The following is a 12569-nucleotide window of genomic DNA, read 5'->3' on the forward strand; positions in this document are numbered from 1 at the left end:
AAAGGAGTATGTCAACTATTATGCTATAGAGGATGCATGAGACTATAGAGGATGCATGAGATACAGGATGAATGAAAAGAAAAAACTGTGCTAATGTTATGCTAATAGATTTTTCTGATTTAGGATAAACTTTTCAGTGCCAATACCATGCACTTCAAAAAGGAAAAACGATGTGTCCTGGAAAACTGTTAGATTTACTCAAAAAGTAGCTCAAATAAGGACAAAGACACTGATGTAAAAGGAACTGTTAGATTTACTCAAAAAGTAGCTCAAATAAGGACAAAGACACTGACGTAAAAGGGGCATGTGAAGAGTCTAAAGAACATTTTCACTTAATATCTCTACTAATTATTATATAATGTGATTTGACATGTAGAGATATGATCAAATTAATATATTAAATAACATAGGCATTTGACCAATTCATTTCTATCCTGGATATTTAGGTACATACTAGTTGTCTAAAATTTTTGTCAGATCCTCTAAATAGAAAAACCAGAGGACACTTATAATCAGAGTTGCCCTGTAATGATGTATATACACTCACCAATATGGTGGATGATATGACTAATTTTATAACTAAGGAGTAAAAAGAGAAATAATTGAACAGTTATCAAGCACCTACAATACACCAACCTTGTGCTATCAGCATGTACATAAATTTCATTTACTCTCCATTTAGCACTACTGTAAGATGGGAACATAGGGACCTGCCTATGGTAGACTAGTATGTAGCAAAATTAGAACTCAAACCTTCTCGCTCTGGCTTAGAGTCCATGTTCTTTCTACTACAGTATAATTAAGCTTCACTTTGGAAGAGGCTTAAATTTCCCTCAGTGCTTCTGAGAAGATGACACTGATCTTCCTACCTGAGTGTGGCCACTTCGTTTGGTCAGCTTCACTCTAGTTTGGTCCAGGCAGGGTACATCCCCATAGCGGTTCTTCTCCAGGTTTCCTGGAGACCTGAAGGAAATGAAATGAGCAAAAATAAAGAAAAAAACAAAAAACAGCTACAAGAGTTGAAAATGTATGACTACGGGAGTAGAAAGGAGGGTAAGGCAGGAGATCGCTGTTTGTCACTGCTTTTTCCTTGTACTATCTGGTTTTGAAAAAATAATTTGCATATGTGTTGATTAAAAGCAAAAAGATACTACAAAGACAACCCATATAAAATAATACTCTATATATTGTTCATAGCCATGAACGTATATGTAATAGTATAAATAAAATGGCCTGGATGGGAACATATCACATTCATACTAGTGGCTGCTTCTGGGGAGTGAGAAGAACTGATGGCAAGGATTAGAAGGGATTTCAACTTTACAGTGAATTCTTTCTTTTATATAATAAAAGAGAAGAAGCAAATACGACAAAATATTAAAAACTGTCAGTATTAATTCTGGTGATAGGAAATAGTTGTCTGTCATGTTATATACTCTGTACTTTTCCATATTTTAAAAAATTCCCTCTTCCCACACAATTTAGCCCAGCTCATACTTTAGAAAGTTCCAAGAACAATTAAATAGAGGAAGGAATACTCAAGACCCAGAGTGCTGGAGCAACTGGATATCCACAGGCCAAAAAAACAAACATCAACCTAAGTGTCTTATACAAAAATTAATTCAAAATGGATCACAGTTTTAAATTAAATGTAAAACATAAAACTATAATACTTATAGTAAAAAAGAAAGGAAATCTATGGATTCTAGGGCTAGGCAATGTGTTTTTAGACTTGACAACAAAAGCATGATTCATAAAAGGAAAAATTGACTAAAACTTCATCAAAATAAAGTGGTTCACAAGAGACCCAGAAGAGGAGGAAAGGAAAAGCTACAGATGGGAAGAAAATATTTGCAAACCATGCCTCTAAGAAAGAACCAGTATCTAGAATATAAAGAACTCTCAAATCTCAACAGTCAAAAAAAAAAAATCCAAATAGAAAATGGGCAAAACACATTTTACAAAGAGGATACACAGATGGTAGACAAGCACATGAAAAGATGCCCAATATCATTAGCCATTAGGGAAATGTAAATTAAAACCACAATTTTAACTTTAACTTACGGATCTCATTACACACCTATCAGAACAGCTAAAATAAAAAATAGTGACAACACTGAATGCTGGTGAGGGTGCAAAGAAAATGGATCACTCATACATTGCTGGGGGAATGTAGAATGGTACAGCCACTCTGGAAAACAGCTGGGCAGTTTTTCATAAAACTAAATATATAGTTACCATATGACTTAGCAATCCCACTCTTGGACATTTATCCCAGAGAAATGGAAACTTATGTTTACACAAAACCTAGACATAAATGTTCGTAACAGCTTTACTTATAACAGCCAGAAGCTGGAAACAACCCAGATGTCCTTCAACAAGTATACAGTTAAGCAAACTGTGGTACATCCACACAATGGAATATTACTCAGCAACAAAAAGGAATGAACTTGACACACATAACAACTTGGGTGAATCGCAAAGAGAATTACACTGAGTGAAAAAAAGTTACATATAGTATGATTCCATTTATATAATAACATTCCTGAATTGGCAAAATTATAGTAATGGAGAATTGATTCGTGGTTTTGGGGGTTAGGGACGGGGAGCAGTGGGATGGAGGTATGTGGTTATGGAATTCTGTATCTTAACTGTGGTAATATACACACAAAACTACATGAGTGATAAAAATCGCAAAGAACTAAATACATACACAAACTAAAACTGGGGAAATCTAAATTAAGATTGGTGGATTGTATCAATATCAATATCCTGGTTGTGATATTATATATACTTTTGAAAGATGTTACCATGGGAAAACTGTAGAAAGAGTACACATGGTCTCTCTCTGTACTACTTCTTATGAATACATATGAATCTATAATTATCTTATAATACGAAGTTAAATTTTTAAAAAGTCTTTAGAAAAAATGGCATAGGGGAGAAAAAAAGGAAAAGAAAGTCTCTTGGTCCATGGGCATTGTGCACAACAGTGAATACTCTGATATCTACTTCATAATCTGGAATGCCAAGGGAAACCTAAGTTTGTTCTGTGTAGGTAGTTCTAATGGAACCTGCTGTAAGACAGAGCAAGGTCAGGAATCCCCCTCTTCTCTGGCTGAGAAAAAGACTGGATGCATACAGGGGTCCTGAGCTCTTGCCACAAGAAAGAAACAGAGCTGTGTGGGAGAAAAAATACCCTCCCCTCATGAAATGCTCTGCTTTCTCTTTCTCTTCTCTTTTTTCCCGTTACATTCTTCTTCAGCTTACTGACTTTTTTCTCAATTGCTTCTTCTCTCTTACTTTGCTTATTTGTTTCCTAACTCATTATTTTCCCTCTTTCTTTTTCCTAAAGGGCTCGCTCCCTGCATATCTTCTTTATAGCACACTGACTAAGCTGGACAGGAATTACAAGGGGAAAGAGGTACTCACATAATCACGGATTCCTGAGATAGCTAAGCTACCAAAGTAAGTGGATATCAGTAAGTCTAACATCACTTATCACACCCTGAGGTGTAAAGAAAGGAAATAACGTGGGTAAGTTATAGAAGGGATTTTTGGCTAAGCTGGAACTTGAGCCTGGGCACCCACTGGGGAGGGCTTCCTTAATTTTCAACAGAGCTCAAAACTTGGAGAGAAAGAAATTTCTGCTGCAGCCAATGAAAACATGGTAAGATAAATGAGAGCAGCAGTAAGAAAAATGATTCATACTCTATTGCCAACAATAGTTATCAAGTAGTTATAAACCAGTTATAGACTAACCAGGGGGTTTTGTGGTAGAATTTAGGTAGAAGGAAAGTCCCACAAGGTTAAATTCCGAAGGGGCAACTCTTCTCTCTGACTGACTGTGGATTATTTTAAATGCACCAGCACCCCTCCTCAGGAAGTAATGTAATACTATAAATGCCCTAGGGAGAAACTGCCCAAATGAAAGGATCAGAGATCACACTGAGGACGAGAAAAGACAGCTTACATTTTGAGCTTACATTTTTGTTTTTTCCTAAAAACATTTATATTTCAGGAAAATATTCTTAAAAAATGTATCCATTATTACAGGGTTCCTCTACTAGTACCAAAAAATTCAGAAATTCCAGAGCATAGCCTCTTAGCAACAAGCACCAAGAGGTGCCTCTTTCTGGGTGAGAGAAACCATCACCTAAGTGAGAGTGATGCTCCTTAATACCAGGAAGAAAGGTGTGGAAGGAGCCATATCAATGTGTGCCAGAAGCATCTTGGTAAGTGATCACTGGCCCAAATCTTTCCCACTTACATGGAACAATGGAAAGTGCCAACAGGGTTCTCACGACGAATGTCTTCATACTCCTCATATATCCCTCGCTTCTGTCTGGTGCTGACATAGTCCATCAACTCTTGGATGGTCATGGCGTGGGGACCAGGAACATGCACTGAGTCCCAGTCTAAGGCAGGAGGGAGGGAGAACAGGATGATCTCATCGAAGGGATCCGGATGGCCGTTCATCTGGGGTAGGAACTGGAAATTCCAAGTGGCGAGGTCAATTCTGACGTACCCACCCAGGTTTTCTGGAAGGCACTCCCTGGGCAGGTGCTGGGTGACCTCAGATGTCTTTAGTATCTGAATCTGGAAGGCCAGAAAGAATCATGTGAGTGGCAGTGCGGGGAGGGGGAGAACAACATACAGATAGTGAAGAGTAAGAATAAATGTGCTTTGTAGAATGAGATGAGATTTGCATGAACACCTGGTATACTTATAAAAGAAGTACACTGCATTTCACCTGCTTGGGATTGAAGTCCTATGAATCTCCCAGAAAAAGGTGTCACTTCCCAGAATGTATATCAAATTCATCCCTGGAATTAGGGGCCCTTAGATAAAGGTACAGTGAAGGAAGGCTTTACACTATCAACAAGGCTTTCCAGTACCATCTTACGTGGGTATTTGCCTTTTTGACTACTAAGAATGCACAGGAAGTGATTATTTTTGTCAGCTTCATACTAAGGCAACCAATTCTAAGCCTGTTGGCTTGTGCTTTACTCACAGTTCAGTATGGATGTTCTCAAAGATAAGTTTCTATAAAAGCAAGACAAGATCAGACACCCAGAGGCAGGATAGTCCATGCTGGAAAAGTAATCTTAATACCTAATTCTGCTGTCTGCTGGGACACAGCCATCCTGCACCAAATTAGCCTAGCTGGTTCTCTTTGGAATCTGTGTGGAATGGGAATGCTTGACTCAGTTGCTGTTGCCTCTTCCTGGAATGCCCTCTTTTCCCCCGTGGCCTTTTCAAGGACCAGCTTGCAGCTCACCTCCGCTGTGAAACCCTGGCTAACTGCAGGGGCAGTATTCTCCTCTGTGCTCCTGCAGAGCCACAGGCTTCTGCACATGTCTGTGTTTCCTTTCAGGGTCATGAGCTCCTCGAGGGTAAGGGCTATCTCACTCAACGTTTAATTCCCAGGGCCCAGAGCCTGGCCTGCAAAGGTGCTCGATTTATTTTGAGTTTACACATGCATGTATACTTGTATATAATTCAAGTGTAAGAACTTGCCTAAGGCGTCCTCGCAAAGAGTTATCTTAAGAAAGACTCTCCTACCCTGGGTCACCAGGTCCCTAAGTAGCTTCCACAGAAGCAAACGTCTGTAGTTTCCCCTTCCATTCCAAGTCACCTCAGCTACAAAGATCTGTATTGTCATTATTCATGTAACTTCATAATCTCATACTTAAAAAAAAACTCTGACAACATTTTACAACAACTTTATTATCTTACTCTATTATGTCAATGTTTTCATATGGCATTTCTTTCAAAAGTGAGAAATGAATGAGTGAATGACTCAAACCATGATCTTTTCAGTCTTGGAATACTCAGGGGATGAAAAGAGAATTAAGATAATTTTAGACAACATAGATAAAAGTAGAAAGAGATAGTCAGAGACTCTCCTCAACCAACCTGGTGATCAAAGGGACTGAATGGTACTTCTAGTTGAAGAAATTCAAACACCAGTTCAACAGATGGAATTATATTGGAAGTGGATAAATATTAAAGGCCTGTAGAGCATACGACTAAACTTTAGAAGTAGTAGCTATCCCTTAGTTATCCAGGGGACACCTTCCTTCAGTACCATCTGCATGTAAAGTGCCACAGAAAACTATGTCCAGGTCCTGGCTTCAAGGAACTTGTAGTACTGTAGGAAAGACAGCCTGTACTGAGCTGGTCAAGAATAAAACAGAGGATGTAAGTGAATATACTAACAGAAGCATAAAAAAACTCTAAAGCCAGGAAGGTTTTTTGAAGGTAGAAAATTCACTGGCAGGTTTCAACAGTAGAGATGGGAATGTATCTTGGACAGATCCTCCCAACAGAATACAGTTAGCTGGCCTTACCCTCTCGCGGACTTTGTCCTTCAGGAGGAGGCTGATGATGGAATAGGGCACTCGGAACCATATGGGTGCTCCCACAATCAGCACTTTCTTCAAGCGAGCTGGGAAAGCTCCCTGTGGAGAACACATACAAGGATTTAAAGATACTAATTTGGGCACTGCAACCTGTGACTGCTCAAGTCCAAAGTTTAGGTTTTCTGTTCTTCTCCTGCTTTTTACCCAGCAGGAGGAGTCTACAGCCTAATTCAAGTTCCACTTCAGTAGCCAGAAAAAAAGTGGTTAAAAACAAAGCAACTAAAAGCTGATTTACCTTTAAAAGTAATGATGCTATGGAAGAGCAGATAGGAGCAGAGGTATGGCCTGGGACACTTCAGAATTACAGTAAGTGTGCTGGAATCCTCACATTTAAATGCATGGGCTTTGAGCTATTTGATCTGGATGCAATTAATGACTAAGACTTAAGGACTTTTGGTTAAATTAATAAAAGATATCCTAAAGATTCTCAAATCTTCCTGCAGATCTGAAAGAAGAATCTCAAAGGAAACTTTGATAATAGATGGCTATCTCCTTACCATTTTTTCTCCTGATTGTTTCCCTGATATGTTAGTTCTCTGTGATTCTTATTGTCAGCACAGTGCTGCATTTTCAAATAAACTCCTCCTTTTGAAATAAATAAAATAAAAAATAAGAGTAATGATGTTATGCTCTTGTCAACATAAGCTTTACGGATCGAAACTATTCTGATTTTTCTAGTCTGCATATATGTGTGCATCTTTAAGTTCTACTTATTAAAACTGCAAAGAACAATTAGATCGTGAATAAAATGAATATGAAAGAAACATTTCTCATAATCATTCCTTTATTCTGATATCTGTGTTTATAATAATTTATTTTTCACTCATCTCTTCATCTACGAATTCATTCAGTCAATAAATATGATCTGTGGGCACAAGGGCAAATGAGGTCTAAAAGAAAGGAGATCCCTTAATAAGAATGAAAATGTGCTCCTTCTTAATCCATAGCTTTGGTTTCATTTAGTTTCTCAATATCTTATCCCTCCTCATAGGCAGGGATACTGACTAATACTGGCATTCTAACTGGGAGGAAATTATTCCCAGTGATTATAATAGTATTTTAAAGTATTATAATAGCACTTTACAGTATAAAAGATACATGTGAAAAAAAATTAGCTACTCTATAAATAATAATCAGCATAAAAGTCTAATGGTAAAACCTCTGGTTTATAATAGGACTTGTGCACACATATACCATCTCTCTCCCTCCCTGTCTCTCTCTCTCCCCAAGCCACTGGTCTTACAAAAAAGATGATTTAGCCTTGGTATCTGCCCTTTTTTTTTTTAGCTTAGCAATAAACTTCATGAGAAACATGCAAGACAAATAGAATAATGTGAAAACCTTACTGAAAGACAGAACAAGACTTAAAAAACACACACACACACACAAAACAAAACAAAGAATTCCTGGATGGGAGAAGATAACACTGTAAAGATGTCAATCCTCCTTAAATTAATTTATTAATTCATTATATCCAAATAAAATCCCAAAGTATTTTACTTCTCAGAACTTGACTGAATGACTCCAAAGTGCATCTAATCAAAAGATGGTAATTTTTTACATTTTTCTCATCAGATTTAAAATTCTGAAAAAGTGGTTACCCCTGAGGAATGGCACTGGGGTGTCTGAGGGAGGGGCCAGAAACTTTTCCTTGAATTACTTTCTAGTTGCTTTTATAACTAAAAAAAAAAAACTAGTTGTAAAATAAAGTTCATTTTCAGTATGCATGTTAAATATTAGTAAAAATTTAAATAAAAGCACACAAAAGTGCATGTAAAAGAATAAAAGTACAAAAACAGTCAAAATAACCTTAGAAATAAAAGAATATGGGGAAGCTTTTCTTAAAAGATCTTCAACTTCATTATAAGGCTCCAATAAATTAAAAAGTGCATATGTTGGTCTAGATGGCTAGATCAACAGAAGAGGGAGTCCAGAAATAGAAACACTTACCATATGGAAATTTAGTGTAAGATAAAGGTGTTATCCCAAATAAGTAGGGAAAAAAAGGTATTAGTTAACAAATGCTGCCAGGACAGCTATTTGAAAACAAATTATTTAATGAATAAAATTAATCTATATATATTATATATAATGTGATATATTATTAAATATAATACAGTATATAAAATTATAATGAAAAATTAAGAAAATATAGTAGTATGACAAAAGATACCATAAAGTTGAATAAATTATCACCTGCAAAAATACTGGTAATACACACTTATAATAATCTTAATTTTCTTAATAACAAGTCTCATAAATCAGTAAGAGAAAAATAGTTGAATAGAAAAATGGGTAGAATATATGAGAAAAATTTTTAAAGAACTACTTATTGACAATAAATGTGAAAATATGCTAAAGTTCACCAGTAGTAAGAAAACATCAAATAAAGACATGAATATAATTGCAATCAAAATAATCAAAGTTGATGAGACCCTGGTGTAAGAGGGTGTTGGTGAGAATGTAAATTTGAACTAAGTTTTTAGAGGATTATTTGGCAATACTTATCAACATTTTAAATGTATGTACACTTTGACCCTACAAATCTGCTTATAGCAATTTATCCTGAGGAAATAATTGGCCAAATATACAAAAATATATGTAAAATAATGTTCACTGAAGCATTTATAACACGAAAATTTTTTCTGCTTGGTATACCAATAAAAGGAATACTCTGCAGCCATTAAAATGTGAGGGGAAAAATGAGTTTGCATTGACAAAGATGATGAAGGTACACTACTAAGTTAGTGGCGAGTTACAATTACTGACTATAGTAGAACTCCATATTTGTAAAGAAAAAAATAATAAATTACCCTCACCCTGTGTGTGTGTGTGCATATACACACACACACACACACATTTTAAAAGCCTGGACATATATACCCCAGGCTCTTTATACCGATAATCTCCTAGAAGTGGGATTATAAGTAATATTTTGGCTGTCACTTATTAGTTGTATTACCTTCAGCAAGTTCTTAAATTCTCTAGGCCTAAGTTTCTAGATCTATAAAATGGAGTCACTAATAATAATAGCAGACACATGTCATAGGAGTTACATCAGAGTGAATTTTAAAGCATGAAAAGAGGTTGGAACAGTAACCAAACCATTCAGTAAGTGTCAGTAAATACTATTTTATAAGTGTCTGCATTAATGAATTTTCTTAAGGTGATATATTTTAGCCATGTATTTCATAATCAGAAAAATAAGGTTTATCCTTTGCGGGAGTAAATCTACATTGTCTAGTAAAGGTAAATTCCACGTTGTCTGGTTTCAATGGTTCACCTAAAACAATAATTTAACAGCTAAGAATCCATATGATAGCCACTAAAATAGGTTATGACATTTTAAAATTTAAAACCAGAATTAATCCTAAGAAACTTACCAAGATGGGCAGAAAATCTACTCAGAACAACTTGAGAAGTCAAACATTAATATTTTTATTCCAGTGTCATTTTGATCCAAATCCTCACCCAGTAACTACTGGAAATTAATTCATACTACATAGAAATCTGAAGTGTGAGACAGTGCATTAAAGATAAACTTCTATTTACAACTTTCATGAAAATAAGCATGGTAGGGGATTATATTTAAAATTTTATCTGTTTCCAATGACAGAGCAGCAAGTCACCAAGAAGAACATGATATGGATTTTAAGGCAACCAAAATTTGATTTCATTCTCTTCTAATTTATACAGCAAAACCAACAAAACATTTAGAGACACATAAATAGCATGAGAATGGGAAAAAAAAGATACAATGATGTTATTACTTAAAGAATTAAAAAAAAAGAATTCAAACAAATAAAAAAAGGAGGTTATTATTTTAGAACTTCTAAATTCAAAAAAAGAGAAAAATTATAGAGTGCAGTACTGGGATGGTTGATGGAAACAGACACTCATACATGTTCATGACAATGTAAATTTTTTTTTCTGCTTTTATGGAGGGTAACCTAGTGATGTATAAAAGAGATATGACTATTCATAACCTTTCATCAAATAATCCAAGTCTTAGAAACTATATCTTCTTGAAAGAATATAAAAGAAAAAGCTAAAATGATCATAATAGTATTATTTAAACCTAAAAACAATCTGAATAATACAGAAAAGGTTAGATGATTAATTAATTGTCTATAATATATTAACTTAACAGGCTACTGTGACTGTTAAAAACTGGTAAGTAGAAAGCCTAAACTGTGGGAAGGAGGGACTATTTAGTATTTAAAACTGGGGAAAAAATAGCCACCCATATGGGGGAAAAAAAGTCAGATTCCTACATCTCATACCATACTCAAAAATCAACTCCAGATGGATTAAAGTCTTAAATGACAAAAACAAAATTTAACACTTTTAAAAGAAAATAACTCCTCAAAAAGTTAAATGTAGAATTACCATATGATCTAAAAATTCCACTTCTAGGAATATACACAAAAGAACTGAGAGCAAGGACTCAAATAGATGCTGTAACACCAATGTTCATACCAGGATTATTCACAGTAGCCAAAAAGTGGAAACAACCAAAATGTTCATCAATAGGTGAATGGATTAACATGTGGTATAAACATGCAAAAGAATATTATTCAACCTTAAAAGGAATGAGATTCTGATACATGCTACAATGTGGATCAACCTTGAAAACATGCTAAGTGAAATAAAATAGACACAAAGGACAAATATTGCATGATTCCACTTATATGAGGATGTAGGACAGGCAAATTCATAGAGCAGTAAGTAGAACAGAGGCTACCAGGGACTGTGGGATATAGGAAATGGGGATATACTGTTTAACAGGTACAGAGTTTCTGTTTGGGATGATGAAATCGTTTTGAAAATGGATAGTGATGGGTTGCATTGTGAATGTCCTCAATACTACTGAACGGAACACTTAAAAATGGTTAAAATGGTAAATTTTGTTATGTACATTTTGCCACAAACAAATCAACTGAAAAAAAGGAATACACATGGTGGAATCAGTGGTAGGGCAGTTTAAAAAAAAGAAAATCGTTAACATGTTTTTTCTGACTTTGAAATCGGGAGGATTTACAATGTAAAACACAGTAAATAGAAATTAAAACACAGCTACATTTAACCATATTAAAACTAAGAACTTCTGTTAGTCAAAAGGACTTTATAAAAGTGAAAAAACAAGCTATAAACTGAGACCATATATGTGTATGTGTGTGTATATATATTCACACATGTACATATACACATACAGACACAAATGGATCAGCACTAATATATCAAAACTACATAAATGGATGCTAGGAAAATGGGTAAAAGCCATAAACAGGCATTTTAAAGAACACATATGTGGCCAATACATATAGGAAGAGATACTGAATAAGAGACATGCAAGTTATACCACAAGATACCATTTTATACCCACTTGATTGGGAAAAATTAAGAAGTAAGATATCAACACGTATTAGAGAGGAATGTGGAAATTTTATACATGGCAGGTGGGTACAGCCACTTTGGAAAACAATTCAACAATATCTTATAAAGTTGAATCTTGACAGATCTTACAACCCAGTAATTCTGCTCCAAGATGTACACACTCCAGAGCGTGCATTTTCAATGGGGGTAATATTAGTTTTGAGGAGAGTGGGTTGTGCATAAAGCATAGATATATACTCAGTACATAAAGATATATACATTCTATCTGTGGTATTAAAATTTCATTAGAACAACAACTGGGCAGGGGGTGGGGGGTGAGGGGTCTAAAAAGACTACTTAGTGAGGCAATAATGGAAAAAGTGGTTTAGAAACACTGCCCTAAAGATACTCTTACACACACGCACCAGAAGACATGTGTAAGCATGTTCATAGCAGCACTGTTAATAAAAGCAAAAATCACAAACAACCCAAGGAGCCACCAATAGAAGTGGATAAATCAACTGGTATATTCATCAATGGGTGAGGAATTAAAAGGTATGGATCCTTCAACCAGCAATAAAAAGGAATGAATCACAGCTACATGCCACAGTAGGAATTTTAGAAATACAATGATGAGTGAAACATGCAAATCCCAGAAAAACAACATGCAAGCTAATCCTCTCATTATACACTTGCTGTCGTAAAGCTGTAATAGTAAATATAAACACTCTGAAAATCTAGTTCCACAGTGCTCTCAAGTGAGGTCCT

General features: G+C 35.4%; 1 protein-coding gene across 4 annotated transcripts in view; it reads right to left on the reverse strand.

Moving 5' to 3' along the window:
* The window catches only part of PTPN9 (protein tyrosine phosphatase non-receptor type 9), a 63592-nt gene that overhangs the window by 10907 nt on the left and 40116 nt on the right, over positions 1-12569 (reverse strand). For all 4 annotated transcript variants that reach the window (XM_032469047.1, XM_032469048.1, XM_032469050.1 and 1 more), the window contains exons 6-8: positions 6354-6464; positions 4271-4599; positions 870-963 (exon numbers count right to left, since the gene is read on the reverse strand). In XM_032469047.1, coding sequence (XP_032324938.1) covers positions 870-963; positions 4271-4599; positions 6354-6464 — 534 coding nt within the window. The remainder of the gene's footprint in view (positions 1-869; positions 964-4270; positions 4600-6353; positions 6465-12569) is intronic.

Source organism: Camelus ferus, chromosome 27 (genome assembly GCF_009834535.1).
Source record: "Camelus ferus isolate YT-003-E chromosome 27, BCGSAC_Cfer_1.0, whole genome shotgun sequence".
NCBI lineage: Eukaryota > Metazoa > Chordata > Mammalia > Artiodactyla > Camelidae > Camelus > Camelus ferus.